Raw genomic sequence first — 20,295 nt, 5'->3', positions numbered from 1 at the left:
ACATGATTTAAAATTCCCCCTCCTTCACCTGTGACTGTGAGTCAGTTGTTGCAGACAAAGTTTGATTTAAGAACAAGGAGGCAGTGACTGAACTGATCCTGGATCAGCAGTTTGACTCACCTCTTCACCCACTCTCGTGATTTCATCGTGATGACCACATCTTTCTCACACTTCTTCCACTTGTTGCTGCGATAAAGCACTACATTCCCACACTGCATTGCAGCCTGAGTCACAGAGGGCTGTTCAGTCTTATTATGCAAGATGACCACCAGTCTGCCTGCACACACACACACACACACACACACACACACTCACACTCAGACACACACTGACTATAATTGCATTAGGGCAGCTTTCTGTAATGCGTCACCCTGCCCAGAAGCCCCCTGAAAGATCGTATTTCATTAGAGGGTCAGAGGAAGGACAGGATGTGTCTACCAGTCAGTGTCAAGCTAATTGGCGTCTGTACGTAACCATGACATTGTGACACACCACGAACACACACCCGTCTGTCTGTTAATCCATCTAACCTCTAATCTGTCTTGTAGACGCTGATGAGAAGTCGTAGCTCATAAAATACAACACAATCAATACGACCAACCTGATGGGTGGAACAGAGCCAATGGCAGTAAAATAAACTATCAATCACGTGTGTTAGTTGCCACCTGAAGATATTACCAATCTGTGACTAGTAATTGAGTCAGCACAGTTGGAAATGAATTGGTAGAGTAAAAATTTCAACAGCGCTTGTTTGTTGATGAAGAAATAATTGAGTTTATTATGGTTTGCTGGAGTCACCATTGCATTTCTTCCAAGCTCTCAGAGCCTTCACCTCAGTTGTGACAAATTTCTGTCACGTTCGCAGCCTCCTTGCTGAGTCAAATGTAGCGAGAAATGACTTTGCAGTGCTATTTCCTCACATGGAAATCAAAATAAATTAAGTTTCTCCGTGCCCGTGTGCTGCTGGATGTTCAGTCATTTGCTGACAATAAATTTAGACACAGACAGTGAGTGTACCTCTTCTATTTTAAACATTTTTATTGGCTTTTTTCTTTGTTACATTTAGAAATTATTAACCCCACACACAGTACAGGAGGCACACTGGGAAATCTAAGTGCAAGCAAACAAAATTGACTTCATTAATAATGAATTTTACAGTATAGAAAATCATTCAAGGACATACCACTGTTATATATTATGTTATGAGCAGTATTGACTGCATTACAAATGACTATGGATCGTGGATTAGCCCTGAATTTCAGTGCCAAAGAGATGTATGAACTCACATACCCCTTTTTATAGAGTGGACCTGCTTTATGGAGCAAGCTGAGGCATATGTGTGTGTGTGTGTGTGAGAGAGTGTGTGTGCGTGTGTGTGTGTGTGTGTGTGTGTGTGTGTGTGTGTGTGTGTGTGTGTGTGTGTAGGAGACAGACAGAAAGAGACTGACAGAGACAAGTAGGTGTCAGGCCGATGGTTAAACACATGGCTCTGCCTCAGCTGTCACCGTACATCAGTCCGCACACACTCACACACACTCCTAATCTCGACAGAAAGGAGCATTACTGATGCAATACGGCTGCGTTTGCCTCCTCACTTACCGAAAAGTATGCTTCATAAGCCACCTACACGCTGTACCGGAGCAGCTCTTCACCGATCTGTACGTGCTGCGACTTCTTTATGTTTGCTCACTGTAGCCGCTGCACCCAAGGGATTGCGGTTTTCATGACTTTATTTCGGCTGTGATGTTTCCTCAGTTTCTGTGGTGATGATTGATGCAGTGACTGAATGATTGGTGGGGTTGTGTTGTTTTCCAGCTGAGATATTGACGTGGAAAATTTCATCACACCGCCCGTCTGCTCTGTAACCCGTCTGATTTGGTTGAGTGGCTGTCTGATGATCAACAGCAGAGTTACAGACCATATTATAATCAGCTGTGTTTTGATGTTATTTTTAGCTGGGCGTAACTCTTTGTCCGTTTTAGGGTTTAAATAAGTCATCAGAAAAGAACATTGACATCAATTCCATCTTTGCGTGTTCATTGGTCCAGGACGCTTTTAGACTTTGCACTCAGCATCAACTTCCAGCACGGCGAGACAGCTGGCTTGCAAGACAGAAATCAACCTTACCTTAACTTCAAAACATTCTTATGAACATGTTGTATTGTCTTAACTTGTTTTCAAAGCCGATGAGGACACATCTTAAGTTTTATCCTACTTCTGTTTAACATACAAAATACAATGTCAAGCCTATGTGTGATTTTTTAAGGTTGCTCTCATGCACTGTTCGTACATTTTCCCGCAAAAATAATGTGCCAAAATTCATACATATCCCACATAAACATGAGCCAGTAATTCGTGCATAACCCATGTGTTTTGGAAGGCTGTGATAACAATGTGCAGATGGGTGTAAAGAAGGAAGCTGAGGCAGGTTTAGGTTGGAGTGGGCGATGGGTCACAGAACACAGGACTTTCCCCAGGAGGCCGATGTTCGAAACCATGTGAATTTTAAGGCATTTCGTCAACATGTTTCTTCTCCTAAGCCTGATTGATTTTACACACACCTTTAGATGCAACCTAGACACATCATCAGTGACATAACCTGGGGTCATTGGGTGTTTCAGGTCTTTCAACATTGTATACCCTTGCCCAGGCAACCCAGTTAGGGTTGATCAGACCCTGGCATGTGTCTAGGTAGATAGTGTGGACCATGGATCACTGGCTCTCAGTAGCATCTGTGATGTTCCTGATGGCTCTCTTGCTGTGCAGTCCTTTTATCCCCAGCAACTTGAAGGCCCTGTAGAACGACTGGCTTGCAAATCCTCGGCAGCCGACCTTGATGGGGCAGCATCAGGTTTTCCATCCATTGCTTCGGCATTCACCTGTGAGCTCCTCGTACTTGACCTTCCTCCTCTCAAATGCCAGGGCATAGTCAATTCCAGCAGGACCACCTGGCTAACTATAGTAACTTTACTTTTAAGGATAACGTCTTTATTTTTTTGGGCCGCTATTTCAAAGGATATCATATGAGCTGTTGTTTGAGGATATGTTGTATTTATGAAGTTGTTGGGAGGCGTGTTATGACAGAACTGAGCTATTTCCCTCTGTTTTCAGTCCTTGAGCTAAGCTAGGCTAAAAAAATAACCTCTGCACTAAACATCAAAAGTATGTTTCAGCATTTTAAGTCTCTCTGATCTCTGAATGCTAAGATGCCAAAACACAACACATTTAATAAATCATCTTTCAGAGCTGTGTCAAAAATGTTTTTACACGGCTCAATAATTATTTAGCTGACAATAAAATATTGAGCACTACAAGGGCTGTTTGAAGCTGTCTTATTTATTTTTCATTGTTCAGGGAATTTAGCGGCTGAAACACAAGACTTGCAAATGTCTTTGCCTTCAGATCAAATCTTTAGCGAGTCTCATGTCTCAGTGTCAGAAGCTACTGTAAGTCAAGTGTCACAGTCATAGTCTGACTCAACTCAAAGTCTCATTTTTACAGCACTGCTCATCACTGATTAAATTGATATCAATATTCTCTCCGAACTGCGAGTAAGAAAACAAAAGTCTTGGTCTCATTTCACACTGAATTGTGTGTTTATGTTTTATGGAAATCTGTGTATGTAGCAGTGCTTGTGCTGCAGCAATCTGTCTGTCAAAATCAGACGTTAAAATGATCTATTTGTAGTTATTTTCAGGAAGGAAGACCTTGGAGGAGCACGTAGCGCACTCTCCGTCTGTCACTCTGTCACACCCATACACACTCCTCCACAGCCTCATGAACCACTGTAATGAATAAGGCCGTCCTGTCCTGGGTCAGGCTCCAGTCTAAACACAAGTGCCCTGGTTTATCTCCGTCACGTCACACTCCTTTGTTTTTAATCACACACACAAACACAGACCACCTGTCACTTGTTGTGTGTGCGGGAGAGGGAGAGAAAGAGGAAGAGAGAATTTTGGATGATAGTAAGAGTCGCTGTCCCTATTCGGGTCAGTCAGTGTCAGTCGAAGTCTGCGGGGCCCAGAAAATGGGTCAGTTTTCTGTGTGTGTGTGTGTGTGTGTGTGTGTGTGTGTGTGTTTGTGTGTGTGTGTCAGCTCAATGTGCCTGTGTCTAATGTGCTTTTGATTTAATTCTATTAACTACATGTTTGCATATTGTCTCTTATTAGCCCAGAGATGAATCACCATTGAAGTGACATTTAAAGCTGGTCGTAAAAATGAATGGATGGGGAGCCTTTTGTGTGTGAGTGTGTGTGTTTGAGATGGAGTTAGGTAATCTATTACAAAGCTGATGAAGCTGAAAAGTGAAGAAAAAATTAACTTTCAACAAGTCAAGAAACAGCAACAATGAAAGTCACAGACAGTTAACACATTTAGGGTTGTGAAAATGTCTTCGGCTGCTGTTTCTCCTGCGACTAAGACATAGTAGTAGTACTGTACTTTATATTTCAGTTGTGGGATGTCTGTTGAAGCTTTGGTTTTGGGAGGTTTATGTCTTTTTTTTGCATGGTGATGTTTGTTTCTGGATGATGTTTATGTATTGTGCTGCTGGAAGATAGTGAGTTAACATTCAGGAATGTTTGGTTTGTTGTTGGTAAATGTGTCTGAATAATCTCATGAGAGGTGGCTCGTGTAAATGACTTGAAAAGACATGAAAATAAAATATTTATTTATCTGTTCATTCACTAGTATTACGTTGAAGATGTCAATAACATTTTAATAAGTGGAATTTTGTCCTTTTCCAGAGAGCAAGCGTCCAAACAGTCCAACTAGTCTAAGAGAGTTTTCACAACCTGGCATCCTGAAGGTTTTTCAGTTTTATTTTATGAATTTATTCGTTTTTGGGAACATTTTTATGTCTTTATTTGGCAGCGGCGGTGGAGAGAGAGAGGACACAGAGTTGGAGAATAACATGGAGCAAATGTCCTTAGCCAGTGCCTCGACCCATAGGCCAACACTCCGCCCCAAATGTTCTTCTTACTGATGTCTTATAACTGATCTATAAATGTTGAGTTAATGATTAATTTACTACAGATAAGACATTTGATACAACTCCTAAAATGTTCATAAATATTTTATTAGAAAGTGGTACTGTCATGTGTAACGAGTGATTGTTTTAGAGTTTTCTATAGAGCAGTTTTTTGTTACATCACTTCACAAAATAAATTACAGACAGAAGAACTTTGATCGGATCACGGTTTTCCACTGCACAAAAAACCTGCTAACATCTGCTAACATCTGGCTTTTTAATGCAATGGAATTGGCATTCACACCTGGGTCAAATGACTCTATCAGCTCTGGCTCTGATCGGCACTGATGGAAACACAACACCCAGGTGAACGTGCTAATTTTAGCCCCTTAGCCGGCGAGATGCAATAACATGCCACCACAAAATACCGATCTAAATGAGTCTGTACTGAATTTGAAAGAGAGACTGAATAAGTGCAAGATATATAAAAAGAAGTGAAGTTTTTGCAAGTCGCCATCCTGCTTTCTACTGTTTACCATAGATTTTATTATTAACTGTTTACCTACCAGTTTCCTGGCCTGTCTGTGATGTCGAAAAATGGCAATGGGAAAGGAGTCTATAAACTAGTTTTAGTGGGGTCACCCGTTTTTGAAAAACCCACATAAATGTGCTAATTTTGTTGGAAAAGGGGTATATGATAGAAACTACAAAATTGTCTTTAACATGTTGAAATAATTTCAGAAAGAGATGTTTTCATATTGGCAGCAGGTGAGTGCAGTGATTAGCACTGTCGCCTCAAAACAAGAGGGTTCCAGGATCAAACCGGCCAGTTGGCTGCGCTCTTCATGTGTTTGCATTTTCTCTCCATGTTAGCATGGGTTTTCAAGAGACATGCAGGTTAGGTTAACTGGTGACTTTAAACTGCCTGTAGGTGTGAATGTGATCGTGAGTGCTTGTCTGTGTTTCTCTATGTGTCAGCCCTGTGATAGTCTGGCGACCTGTTCAGTGTGTACCCCGCCTCTCGCCCAGTGACAGCTGGGATAGGCTCCAGCAACTCTGCAACCATGAAGCTGTTATGGAAAATGAATGAATGCCACCATATTTCTGTGGCTTCTGTCTGGAACAAAAATTCTCTCTGTGTTTTTGCTGCTAAACGCGTTTATGCCTGTCAGATGGTGCTGGTGTAAAATGGTTTAGATAAACAAGCCATAAAGTTCAATCCTGAAACAGTACAACAATCATTTTGCACTGTAGCTATAGTAACGCTGATCTTTGGTGTTTTTTCTGCCATTATGACTTTAAATGTTCTCAGTCAGTCACGGTGGATGCTTTTGCAAAACACACCAGCTTCTCAGCTGTTCAGCCAATAAGTCACAACTTGAATTCAGCGGAACAGAGAGAAGGAAACAGAGAGGTACATCGTGTCCATATAAAGTGGTCAGCTCAATGACTAAGCCGAGACAATCCCCTACACACACACACACACACACATACACACTTGAACACTTGCTCCGCCTCTCGCTGTCCCCTCCTTGTCTCTCCGGAGCTCCACAGACATATGGCTTACCGTAATGCGAGGTGGCAATGACTCACTGTGTGTGTTTGTGTTACATGTGTGTGTGTGGGGCAACATCACTCCTCCTCCTCCTCCTCTGTCTCCCTCCCCGTACGAGGTGTGTTTTGTGAGCATCTGGTTGGGAAGAAGTGTGAGGGAGGAGTGTGTCCCGTTTTGCCAAAATCTCTGAGCCGCTGTTGAACACAGAACATCTGGATCAGGGAGGAACGATGCGTGTGTGTGTGTGTAAAAATGTGTGTGTACAGGAGTGTGTGTGTGTGTGTGTGTGTGTGTGAAAGAGAGGGAGAGTGCCAAAGATATCAATCAGACTCACATCTGGCAAGCACAAAACACAGCTGGACACACATGAGTTCATGCAGTCTTAACATAGATTATGTGCGGGGAACACAGAGGTGACACACACACATATGAATGCAGACTGACATGCACATTAACTTTCTAACACTTCAAACACAAGCTAAGAAACTGGATCACCGACACACACTGTTAGTGACGATTGTCCCAAATTACTAACAGTTAAAATACCAACTTAACAAGCCGGAGCAAATATGTTGAAATACTTTCCTCTGCATTTTATTAGTCTGTACGTGTAGGCGAATCTTTCTCTCTAAATTCATCACTGTGAAACCCATTTCCTCACATTCACATCACCAGAGCTGCAGACATTCAACTTCGGGATCCATTTTTGCATCCGTTGTTGACGTCTTTGGGGCACGAGCAGAGCAAAGGGGAGACCTGGAGCATAAACACCAGCGAAGAAGAAGAATAGGGAGGGTCTGGAAAGGAAGCTGCGATGAAGGGGGGGTCAACCCAGGTGAACAGACTTAAAAGTCTACGACCTAACATCGTATGATCGTAAGTCGTCTCTCCTGCCACCTCCGCTGCAACAATACATTCCAGATGTCTGCTAACTCAAACACTGGATGCGAAACAACTATGTGTTTTTTGGCAGCAGGCCTCTTGTTTTGTGTAGTCTGCGCTGGAGTGCTCATAAGTTTTGCGTGGGTTTATGACGAGAGCGGGGACTTCATTTGTGCCGGTGATTTATAGATTTATTGTGATGTTTTCCATCCTCGCCTCCCTGCCTGCCTGCTCGCCCCCTCTGTCTGTCTCTTGTCTCTGTTTCACTCGTGCAGATGGTTCTTGTTGTGCGGGGTGAGGTCACAGCTATGCGAGGCCTTCATGTGTTGCATGCTGGGTAATGTCTCCACCCTAATGTGTCTCTCCATCAAAGAGGGTTTACTACCAGATTCCAGTTCATTTCACACTGCGCCGCTCAGCAAGAGGCGGACTATCAACTTGTTTCCACTTGTGTTTTCACTGCAGTCTGGCTTATGTCATGTTCTCTGTCCTCCAGCCATGGTACATACATCATGGACTTCATACCGCCCGTACAAATGAAAGAAACACTTTCCACAGTGTCATCTGAATATATTTTGGAACCCATTTCTTTCTTCTTTCTTCTTGACATTCTGGGGAATACGCCTGTGTTTTTTTCTGGCAGAGTTGACAAGTTTGATACCACTCTCATATCTGTCTAGTAAATGTAAAGCTACAGCCGGCAGCAGGTTAGGTTAGCTTAGCTTAGCTTAGCTTAGCTTAGCTTAGCGTAAAGCCTGAAAACAGGGGGAAACAACTAGCCTGGCTCCGTCCAGCACCTCTGGAGTTCACTAATTAACATGTTATATCTCAGTTTTAAAAGAAATCTTTCCAAAATACATTAATAATTTTCAACGTATTCTAAATGAATTGTTGGTATAATATACTGAACAGTCACGTAATTATGGTAAACAGAAGAAAGCAGCATGGAGGCCTGTGAAAACTTTTTATGTATCTTAGTTAATCAGTCTCTCTTTCAAACTAGACTACTTTGAATCAATGTTCGAGTGCTGGTTGGGCAGAGGGAAGACAGTATTTTGTGATCTTGCATCACTGCATCTTGCCGATCACGCAATTAACAGTAAGCTACGGAGGTTAGGTTTAGGAAGAGAAACATGCCTTAAAATGACTCACAGTTCACTTGAATTTCACACAGATCTGAACATGAGACTCCAGGGGAATGTCACAGGCAGAGGTCTGTTTCTTTTTGGCTCATCCACCACCCCAATCTGCCTCCTTACAATCGCTCGGGACTGTTTCTTTGTTTATTGCCATCAGCGCATTGGTCATGTGAAGAGTTCCAGTTGTCTGGCTACCAAGCTGGGCAGGCATTTGTAGATTCTGGGTGCTGAGTTCCCCCGTTTGGATGACAGAGGCCAGACTTGTCGGCCTGGGGAAGGCCAGCAGCTCAGCCTATCAGGTGCAGGGGACCACATCCTAAACATGGTACAGAAAGGGTTAAGTCAGCTGCGGCCATAACAGCAACAATTTACAATTTGGGGGGAAATCTAATCCAACTCCCTCAAATAAGCGTATTTCCCAAAGTTTGTTTTAAGACACAGAGTTAATATTTTTTTTTTTTTTATACATTACTAAAGCCAGATTCCCTGTCAAAGTCTGCACTACCTTTAAAGGTAGAGCATAAATGTATGACAGTGTTGTTGTTGGTCTGTCTCTGTCTGTCCTCGTCTGGTTTCCCTCCTTCTAGTCAGCTGGCTTATTAATCTTCGTGTCAAACCACTTAACCCCACTATATCTCCATTTAATTAAAGCAGGATGACTGATGGCTGTGAGACAGGATAATTGGGTGTGTCACAATATCAATTTCCTCACCTTGTTTTTTTCCCCTTCTTCCCTGTTTCACTCCTCCACCTCTTTTCTTTGTGTATCGACTTGCTCCAACACATTGAAACTATAATTAATAATAATATTAATACAAAATTTTACAGTACAAAATTAATTACCTCATTAGCATAATAATTAAGGTCTGTTTATGGTAGTAATTATGGAGAAACATCGGCATAAACAGGTGAATGCTTTTCATAAAGGCAAGAACATTACTCCATATTTTTTGTGTTATAGCTGTCAATTTTCCCATGATATAGAAAATGGTATTGAGTATTGTTATTTTTCAAGGCATTTTAGTGTCATGACATCGCTACTCTGTCTTTAAAATACGAAAGTCTGCGCTCTTAAGTGGATAAATATGATTTAGTTTATTAGATTTTCTCAATTAAAAGATAAATGATCTGAAAATTGATGTTAATGGATCATTCTGTATACAAATAATAGGAAGGTTCTGTTTTTGCTGGCACAGTGTGTCGTCAGCATGAGGTGGATTTTTATTCTCTGGTAGCTGCTTTGTTGGATGATTAGCATGATAATTTCATGTGACAGCAATGATATTCTCACCTCGTTTCTTCATCTTTACACTTCTTCCAGTCAGTTTTCACTTGTCCCAGTACCCTCAGTTTACATCATTTCGTTTTCCTGCCTTTCCCCCTGTGGCTTGGCATCAGATGATTATTCGCTCATTCCTCCTCCTCCTCCTCCTCTACTGCTGTCCCCAACCATATGAGGGCAGTTACAGGGCATCCTGTATTCCCCAACTAGCGCCTCCTTTCCCCCACCCTGTCCCTTCTACTGTAACCGCCCCCCACTCCGCCTCCCTTGTGGGGCATTATGCACCAGCTAGTTCACACCTGCTGCCATCCAGGTGCCAGTCAGATGGCGCTTCGCCCAGAAATGACTGGCGCAAGCCTTGACATGTGTGCGCAGCAAGCTGCAGAGGGGCCTGTGTGTGTTGTGTGTGTGTATGTGTGTGTGTATGAGTGCGCTTGGCAGAGGATGCGTGCCTCACATGCCAGAGATGAGTAAAGCCACTCGGGTTGTTTCATTGGAATACTCTTCGTTACACACACGCCACAGTGTGTGTGTGAGATTCACGGGAACATGTAATTATACACCCTTCCTGCACGCCTGCCTTATTACCAGTAACACAGCAGTGATTATGGGAAGTGATGTATCTGTCTGTGTGTATATATATGTATTTGCTGTGTGAGGCAGAGCAGAGAGAAGATTTCTTCCCTTCAGTAGCAGCTTCACTGCTACCATATGGATTTAATGTTTCTTCAGTGTAATATTTGTGTGCTTTCACGCCCTGTGGCCAGGATACCGACCTTTGGGGCAAGCACATGGTAAGAAAATGATACATGTATATTCTTTGCTCAGATAAACCAAAGAGATATGGAGGAATGGAAGCAGAGAGGGACTAAGAGAGACATTTCTTTGCTCTGGACTGTGCTGTGTTTGCAAGAATTCTGCAAAAGCAAGTAAGGCTTGCTGGTGTGTCTCTTATCAGACGAAGAAAATGCCTTCAAAGTAAGGAACCTGTAAAGAGGCGTGAAAGGTCTGGATGGAGTAAAGTCAGATGTAACACTTGTGATAACAGAGGAGCTGATGATTCAGTTAACTCAGTCTTGATGAAGACGCAGGACGCACGCGAGGAGAGATGTTTTTATTGTACTGCAGGTCTTCTGTTGAGGGGGGATGTGACTGTGGAGGAATGAAAACAGTAATTATCATTTTTAAACAGGTTATGTTTTGATGGCGTCATGTTTCATTGTGCTGGGAAATTAGCATCGCTAAACAGGCCAGCGGGCTGAATGGTCTAATTAAGCAGCGCAGAGAGGATTGTGTGTGCTCAGAGAAGGATTGGAGTGTGTGCACATGTGTGTGTGTGTGGTGATCAGCATTCACTCTGCGTTCTTGATGTTTCTTGGGGAGATGAAAGCACACCCTATGCTTTGTGTTCATTAGCGTTAACGTTCTACCTGTGTGATTTGTACAGCCTGTCTCTGAATGGAGAATCAATGGGGCATCGTGGCGTTTATGACGCTAATGCACTGACTGCCTTGTTAGGGATGATTACTGCATAATGAGCTTGAGCTAATCAATGAAATCCATCCCTCTTCACTCATAATCCTGCGTGAAACACAGGGCTACAGTTTCTGTTCAAAGCTCTCAAGTGGCATTTCTTTAAATTGTAGTTTGTTGCATTTAATTAGCGTTTAATGAGCCTTACTGTTAAATTGACAGTGACTGAATGCTGTTTGTTTTAATGTGTGTTAAAGAGATTCACTTACTTGTGATGATTGCCATTTTTTCAGTGTTTTTAAATCTTCTGAGCTAACATGCAGCTGTGCAGGCTGAGCAATGCAACTAAACCACCGTCTCTTTTCTTTGTCCACAGTACCAGGGAGCACGTGACCCCGGAGATGAACAAGCTTCGTCAGAGCCTGAGGAGGAAGAAGCCCACCTACGTGCCAGAGGCCAGCAGACCGCATCAGTGGCAGGCAGACGAGGAGGCTGTACGAAAGGGCAAATGCAACTTCCCTGTTCGGGTGAATATCCAAAGCTGCTACAGTGCCAGTCCATTCTTAGCCAGAGTAATATAACAGTCATATTTCAATGTGTTTCTTTCCCAGAGGGAATATTTCACAACATACGTCTGAAATAACCACAGTAAACACCATAATTATCATTAAGTTTTGTCAGTATAAACAAGGGATATATATATACATACATATATGACTGAACATAACGGTCAAAATGTCACAAGGTCATGAATGTAATCTCCCATTTTAGGCGAGGAGTAACTTCACTCTGCGTATATAGTGACATGAACCTCGGCTGAATAACTCAAAGGGCCACGCAAAAGGGCAAGGTAGAGTTTTCTGGGTTGAGGCCGAGACCGCAGTTCATTTATCACAGCTCATGCCAGTGCGTCCTGTTTAAGAACAATTACAGGTTCGCTGGATCCTCATTTATGCAGAACTGTATCCTTGAACATCACAGAGGAAGAACAAACTCAGATTCTGCTTCTGGACCAAGCTGCCTTAGATGGTCCATTTACCTCATACATGTAGGTGTATGTATGGTTTAATATTTAAAACCTATTTAATTAAAAAAAAAAAAAGGTATTTTCTGAGATTTGGGTTTAGACTTGGCTTTATTTTGCTTTTCTTAAAGGCCTAGTGAGAAGGATTTAGCAACATCTAGTGGTGAGGCTGCAGATTACAACCAACTGAAACTTCTCCCGAGTGCCAGGTGTGTCGGAGAACTCAGGTGGCCGATGCAAAAATGTGAATGTCCCTATCTAGAGCCAGTGTTTGGTTTGTTCACATCTATAAAACGACATGGTAAACTCCATGGAAGAGGACGCGCACCGTATGTAGATATAAACTAGCTTTACTGTGGAGTGTATTTACTTTTGCCAAAAGATAATACAGTTGTGTATGCAGGGTTTGGCTCTATTAACCGGTACTGAATCAATTAACTGGATTGTTTTAACGACAGGATGCACTGATTTGATTGATTGATTTATTTAAATGTAAAAGGTAAAAACACCCACAAGGTTCACCTGCTGCTGCACATTGTCGCTGGTATTTATGTGAATCATTTTTAAACAAATTTTGCTTGTTTTTTGTTTTTTACATAATACTGTGTATTTGTTATCTGTTGGAGGACTGCAGAGCCGTGCGCTGAGAAAAAAAGAATAGACTAGTCGTACAAAATAGAGGAGCTGTGCAATGCCTGCGTGGGCAAGCGTGGCGTCTGTGGTCAGTGTAGCAGCTTTAGCTGATTATAAATGACGTACGTTGTTGCGGGCATGCTGTAGCACAGTGGTTCCCAACTGGTCCAGCCGTGGGGTCCAGATTTCTTCTTAGTCATTAGTTCAAGGTCCACACAGTTTGATACATTCGGCGTCATACTTGCGTTTGGCCATATCGTCAAGCTAGTTTGCTGTCTCTGTCAAGGAACTTTCTGTTAGTAACTCACTCTACAGCAGGAAACGGGACTTTAAAATAAAAGCTCTGTGCCAGAAATTCACTGTACTTAAACAAAAATGTGTTTGTTTTTTTTGCAAATGTGAGACATGCGAGTCACTTGCGGTCCATTCAGAAGGGACCCACAACCCACTTTTGAACTGCGACAAGTTGTGTTGCGTCTGTGTCCCATGTATTTCCGCGGCAAGGTAAAAAAAGAAACCAACACATTTTCAGGTGATTATACACTAATGAAAACATAGTTATGGATATTAAATACCATGTCTGACAATATATTCGCCTAAATCCTACACGCTGTACCTTTAAAATTAGTTTGGCATTTTTGAATATTTGCTTGTTGGATCCAGGAGGCACTTATCTTAGCTTAGCATAAAGACTGGAAACAGGGGGAAGCAGCTAGCCTGGCTCTTTATGCTAAGCTAAGCTAATGGGTTGCTGGCTGTAGCTTTCAGTGTACAGATATGACACTGGTATCAATCTTTTCATCTAACTCTCGCCAAGAAAACAATTAAGAGTATTTTACAAAATGTTGAACTGTTCCTTTAAAAATACAAGACAACTGATTTCATTTTGATGTTTGCATTTTAAAGTTTGTTTGCAATGAACTCACTGGAAGGCAATGCACCCAAAACTGACATGAGTCATACAAACATGGCAGAGCTTGGTGCATTCTGCGTGTAAGCATAATATGACCAAAGTGCATGTAAACCTGTGGTCAACAAGCAACAGAATACCATTGATCTTCTTGTATTGGCTGCCTGTGTTATTGGCAACGTGATCAAATTACATGTCAAATAAATTCCCATTTTGATCTCAATAAGACTGAAGACCATTTCATCCAAATAGAAACCATGTGGTAATTAAATTGCCCTTGAGCAAAGTACAGACTCTTAGCTCTCAGCTCTGTGCCTCATTTGCAATCAGCAAATAAATAAATATATAAGAGGAATTACTGATGGCCCAATTTACTGATAACCAGCTCCAGTCTGAGTGTGTGCTGTCTGCCTATTGCTGAGAACCAAAGTGATTTGTTGAAGGGCTGGAGAGACAATGACAGTAAGAGATGGAGGACAGAGAGGGAGGAATGACATCGAGGTGGGGTTGTAGATTAAGGAGACCACAGGAGATGACAGGGTGAGGGATGAGGGCACACGGAGGGGACGGAGACACATTGTGAGATATGAAATGAGAGCGCCGCAGAGATATGGAACTGGATAAGAGGGGTGAGATGGTAGAAAGGCTGCAGACTGAATGAAGAAACCAGAAAGCAAAAGAAAAATACAAGGTAGAGAGAGAAAGATAACAAAGGCAGAGATGAGTGTAAGAAAAGGCAGCGTGAGAGCTAATGGAAAATGGTCCTGATGGTAATGCTCCACAGAGTTCGCAATGAGATGGGCAGCGAAGTGGAGCTTGGAGCTTTGCAGCGAGAGATGGTAGCACTAAAAAACCTCTCAGTCTCTTTATTGCAGCTTTTCTTTCCTTCTCGTCCCTCTGTTCATCTTTCTTTCTCACATCTCTTTCTCTCCATTTTCACTCCAAATGTATTCACGACTCATGCACTATTAATGGCTGTAGCAGAGCGGTTCAACTGTACCAGAGGAAAGAAAACTGCGTTCTTGAGCTCAATGCGGACAAAAAAGTTAACTAAAATCTGAGTTTGGAAAGTTCTGAAAAATGGCCTGCCTCGATTTTTGATGAATGATACTTTTTTTTTTCTCTGTACCAGCTCCGCACACACCACCTTCACTTCCTCTGGATATGGAAGTTGAACTTGTATGTGGCATTTATCCTCATGTGTCCAAAACTTTTTTCACCACATACAGCACGTTGATAGACACCTGTCAGCTCTAGCTTGCTAACCTGACACCTGAAATTCAAGTGAGAAACAGAGGTCACTGGGGGCTGGAGCCTATCCCAGCTGACATTGGGCGAGAGGCAGGGGAAACCTGGACAGGTCTCCAGACTATCACAGGGCTGACACATAGAGACAGACAACCATTCACACTCACATTCACACCTACGGACAATTTAGAGTCACCAATTGACCTAAAATGGCCCGTAGCTTACCGGAGAAAAAGTTGTTCTTAAGATATAAGGGGGACACGTAACCAGAAGGTTTTAAGCTACAAAAAAGTATGCATGTGTTTTGTTAGACTATTTCAATAATTTTAAAACATCCTCGCATTACGTCAGACCTTGCTATCAATTGGGACTATTTTCTGGCCAGTATCACTCCGCCGTGCAGGCCCGCAAGACAGCACGCTAAGAGAAATCAATTAGACAGTTCATCACCGCGCCGTGCAGGTGCGCAGGATAGCAACGGCTAACGAAAACTTCATCGGCTGTTTCCAACAGAGAACCAGAAGGCTATTATTAGTGAGGAAGAAGATGTACTAGCCCTATATATACCTACTACAGTGCGAACACCGGCTCAGGCTCACGACACACCCTCGTCAGCTGCTGTAGGTAAACAGAGGAATACCAAAATGGTGCGAACTTGTGATTTCCCCAGCTGTGGGAATAAAAACATCACCGGCTCCCAATTCCATCGGTTTCCTGTTACAGATGAGCAGGAACAGGACAGCACCTCACATTCCCACTGTCACACCAGTCCTTATTCACCATAAAGCACAGACTTCATCTGCTTCCTTCGACAGAGCAGCTCTGTCAGACTGATATACAGAAAAAGAGCCTCTTGGTTGAATGGTGCTGTCCAGGATTTTTGGATGAAACAAAGGATATTACAATTTCTGATGTTCTGTTGTAAACTGATGCAGGCATGGAGATTGTTCAGTTTATTATCCAACGCTTGTACAATAGCTAGCAGGACGCCAGTTCACAGAGAGATCCATGTGATCAGGCGCTGTTTAAAAACTCATCATAGATGACAGCAGTGTATACAGCCATGTTTCTTTGAAAAATTAGGAGTTGTAACTTGAGTTGTTCCAATACTGATACCAGTTTTGGAAATGCCTGTGATACTGCCTAAAATGCTGGATGGGGTATACGTTATACAAGGATCCAATACAACATACTTAATTGATAAAGTAGTTTTACACCCAGATAAAACTGCAGTTTTCCCATAGATTCATAGATAGTTCTTCTCCACCCTCATAGCCTACACAGCAGGTTGTGCTGTGCAGCCACTGGCAACTACTGTTTGAGAGCAGCAAGGAATTGATTTCTGGTAAATAATGCAACGTTAGCTGTTAGCAAAATGTCAGGAGTCTGGTTATTTCTGTGCTGTCATTCTCTGTATGTAGTTGTTCATGTTTTACAAAGGATTTAACCTGAGCCAGGCCACACAGCAATGTAACAATCCGTTCACATCCGTACAGGTTAGTAGTATAGCTGTTATTTATTTATGTGGTGTCTGATGGGTACTTGTTATCGGCCGATACGCAAGTTCAGGTATCAGAATCAGTACTGGGAAGGAAAATACAATACTGGAGCATCTCTAGTTGTTACAATGTGTTTTTCATCCAAAACCATCAGACTGTCACCATGTTGCCAAACTGATCACCAAATATTTGGACCGGAGCTATCTAGCAGAATTTCAGGAGCAGGGCGAGACCTCAACCTTTTACCCTCCTGCATATATACCCACTAACCCACTCCTCCTGATTCGCTCTTGTATTCTTTGTCCCACTGTCCAATCCCATCCTCTCTTTTCCTCTCTTCATCTCCTCTGTGTAGAGTCCTGAGGGGATTCGTGGTACCCGGGTGCTACGGCAGATCCGCTGTTGTACACTACAAGCAATCCAAGCCTCGCACATTAGTCACATTTCTCTTGAATAAAACTGTAAAAATGCAATTTAATGATGGTGTGGTTCTTGCCAGTAAAATATTCATTAAACAGTCAGAAACACACATTAACAGTGTGAGCCATCTTATACTTTAAAATAGACATTTTTTCCTCCCCAGTTTCTTCACAAAGCCGTTCTCCACCTCATCAGAATCCAGGGCTTTAACCAGATGACTAGATGCTAATTAATAATGATGCACTTTGAACATTTTCCACCCATTACTTTTGCAGTTTTCTAAAAACAAAAAAAGACTTCTCATGTTCCTCTCCTCACAAGCTCTCACTCATTAATCCCTGTTTGTTTTCTACCCCCCGCATGTGTGTGTATCTAAAAATGACATCGCTCTGAAAACTGTTTATTCGTGTTCTGTGAGCGTAAAGCAATTCCGCTCTCATTCATAAATCTGCCACACATATTGTTTACAACAGGTATTTCAGTTTGGGGACCAATCTCTACAAAACTCAGAGCTCTCCTTAAAACTTCCTGTTGCCTCACCGCTTGGCTTCTGACTAGGGCAGAACAGCGGGGAGCTTTAATTGTGTCCCTGTAGGCTCTCCGTACACCACAGAGCAGAGCACTGGAGAGACAACAAAAGGGGATGTGAGGCTATAAATTATTTCAGACCTCCCCTCTCTCTCCTGTCTTTATTATCAGCAGCAACTTGCGGCCGTAAATCCAGTATGGGAGCCTATTAGCTACTCTCTCTGTCAATTTGGTAGCACTCAGAAATACTGATCGGGACTAATGAGGCTTTGGTAGCTTTTATGTCACTTTGTCTCTTTTTTTTTTTGTTTGTTTGTCTTGACATAGTTTTCATTTCAGCTCAGTCTGCTTTATTGGCGTGACAGTGAGATGAAGAGTAAAGCCAAAACATGAAAACTGTGAAATCAAAAACTTCATAACAATCAGGGTCTGTTGTGTAATATCACTGCTCTCTTTTCTCCGCAGTACCTGGGGTTGGTCGAGGTGGAGGAGTCGAGAGGGATGCATGTATGCGAGGAGGCAGTGAAGAAGCTTAAAGTTGTAAGTATACCACACACACTCTCTCTCACACTCACACACATGCACGCACACCTCCCCTGCTGCAGCACTGGAGGTTCATTTTATTGTGCCGAGGCAGTTACAAATACTCACCCCAAGGATCTGCAAACTTCACTGGAGCACATTATAGACCCAGTTGTGCCAAGCTCGTGCAATAACACCCACACCCACACCCACTCACACACACACAAACACACACACACACGTTCAATACTTTCTGCAGTTACCTTCTTGTTATTTTCTCTTCTTTACCTCTTTCATCTCCCGCCTCGCCCTCCCTGGTGGGTCTTCTTCCATATCTGTCCGTCTGTCTGTCTGTCTGTCTAATCCCACTACGTGCATGAGAGCAGAACATAAACACATATACATGCTCACTGATACACACACATACTCACACACATAGTCTGCCCCCCTGGGAAGCTGGATTCGGACAGGGAGCGTGTGAACAGAGTGACACAGACCGGCCAGTGTCAGACAGCCACACACACTCAGCAGTGAAGAAAACCGGAGTTTGTGTCGCTTTCTGCTCAGGGCTCTTTTGATGAAACAGCATTAAAGGACTAGTGTGTTGGATTTAGGGGGATATATTGGCAGAAATGGAATATAATATAATATGTTTTTCATTAGTGTCTCATCACCTGAAAATAAGATTTGTCAGGGTTTTGTTACCTTAGAATGTGCTGTTGATATCTATAGGAGGAAGTGGGTCCTTGTCTACAGAGACTGGCATGTTGCACTGCCATGTTTCTACAGTAGTCTCAAATCTAGATAGGGTCATTTGTGTTTTCACATTGGCCATCATAGTTAGAAGCCCCTTTGTGACGAGCCAACCAGCATCAGAAAAACACTGATTTTAATGTTAAGTGCTTTGTTCAGTGTTTTAACCGGGTTAAATCACCTGGTCCATTTGTTTTGAAGAGGAGGAGACCTCTGTGGTTAATTCAGCTTTCGGTAAAAACCTCCTGAACGTCTGAATCTTCAGCTATGTGCGATGAAAGGAAAACACACTTAAGCAAGTCCAAGGCCAGCAGCCTGTCTCCGACATGCCAAATAATGTTGGAGAAAAAGTTTTTTAAAAATGAAACTGCTTTATTAGTGTTTTTACTGGTTTAAATCACCTGGCTATTTGTTTTGGAGAGGAAGAGACCTCTGTGGATAATTTGACTTATGGCAAAAAAAAGGTGAACACACAGTAGTAGGTGAAGAGCAGTGACGAGCAGAACAGCATTGGAAAAACACTGAATTTCAATGTAAAACTACTTTATTCAGTCTTTTTACCAATTTAAATCCATTGGTTCATTTGTTTTGGAGAGGAAGAGACATCTGTGGATAATTCAGCTCCCAGTAAAAACCTCCTGAAGTTCACACTTGGCACATAGGAGATGTTTCAGCCAGTCGGAGTCTGCAATGCTCACCACTAGATGCTACAAAATCTTATGAATCCAATATAATGCTCCTTTAAACTTCACTGTCATATAAAAATCAGGTTGCCCAACAAAACTGCAGAGCAGCACATTTTCTATAGTCAGCATGCACTCATCTTAAACCTGATTCCCCCAAGTAGGAATGTAACTTTATTTAACAAAAGGCACCACTTTGTCAGAAAATCTCAGAGAGTTAACTGAATCACGGCCAGTTTCATACATTCACTCTAGTCTCCTTCTCCTCTCACCACCGTTTCCTTTCATTGTTTCTCTCCTCTGATTCTCCCCACCGGATCGACTCTTTTCCATCTTCCATCTACATCAGCATCTTTCCTTAGCGGTGTTATCACCTCTCCGCAGTTGCTCACACTGAAAACTTTCTACCAGCTATCCCTATCTTTTGTTCCCCCCGCTCCACCTCCCAATTTAGCTTTCCTCCCCTTCCCTGCTCTTTTCCCTCCATCACTCTCAGTTTCTTCACCTCTGTTCTCACTCCTGCTGTCTTCCTCTCAATGGGATTATGCAAAAATTGAGGCTCCTTGTCGCTTCACTGTGGGTTTCAAAGTCATTTCCTGCAGTGCTCCTGCTTTCTGTTTCCCTTACTTACACACAAACTCATATGCAGACTCATGTGCGCATGAAGACATGCACGTACACACACGCTTCCACGCTCACATGGAGATGTTGCTTTTTTAGTCCATGTATTTTTAGCCGGGCGCATGCTGAGTGTGTTATTAGCTCTGCCTGGTGC

At 42.6% G+C, this 20,295-nt stretch overlaps 1 protein-coding gene across 6 annotated transcripts in view; it reads left to right on the top strand.

The window, feature by feature from the left end:
• numbl (NUMB like endocytic adaptor protein) overlaps positions 1–20,295 on the top strand; it is an 84,974-nt gene that overhangs the window by 49,523 nt on the left and 15,156 nt on the right. For 3 of the 6 annotated variants that reach the window (XM_078167315.1, XM_033631801.2, XM_078167314.1), the window contains exons 2-3: positions 11,677–11,827; positions 18,028–18,102. In XM_078167315.1, coding sequence (XP_078023441.1) covers positions 11,702–11,827; positions 18,028–18,102 — 201 coding nt within the window. In that variant the 5' untranslated portion in view covers positions 11,677–11,701. Of the gene's footprint in view, positions 1–7,215; positions 7,401–10,462; positions 10,622–11,676; positions 11,828–18,027; positions 18,103–20,295 lie in introns of those variants that run through there. The other 3 variants (XM_078167316.1, XM_033631799.2, XM_033631800.2) reach the window with 3 other exon arrangements.

The sequence above is a fragment of the Epinephelus lanceolatus genome, chromosome 4 (genome assembly GCF_041903045.1).
Source record: "Epinephelus lanceolatus isolate andai-2023 chromosome 4, ASM4190304v1, whole genome shotgun sequence".
In the NCBI taxonomy this organism is placed as follows: domain Eukaryota; kingdom Metazoa; phylum Chordata; class Actinopteri; order Perciformes; family Serranidae; genus Epinephelus; species Epinephelus lanceolatus.
This window is presented reverse-complemented; position numbering and strand designations above follow the sequence as displayed.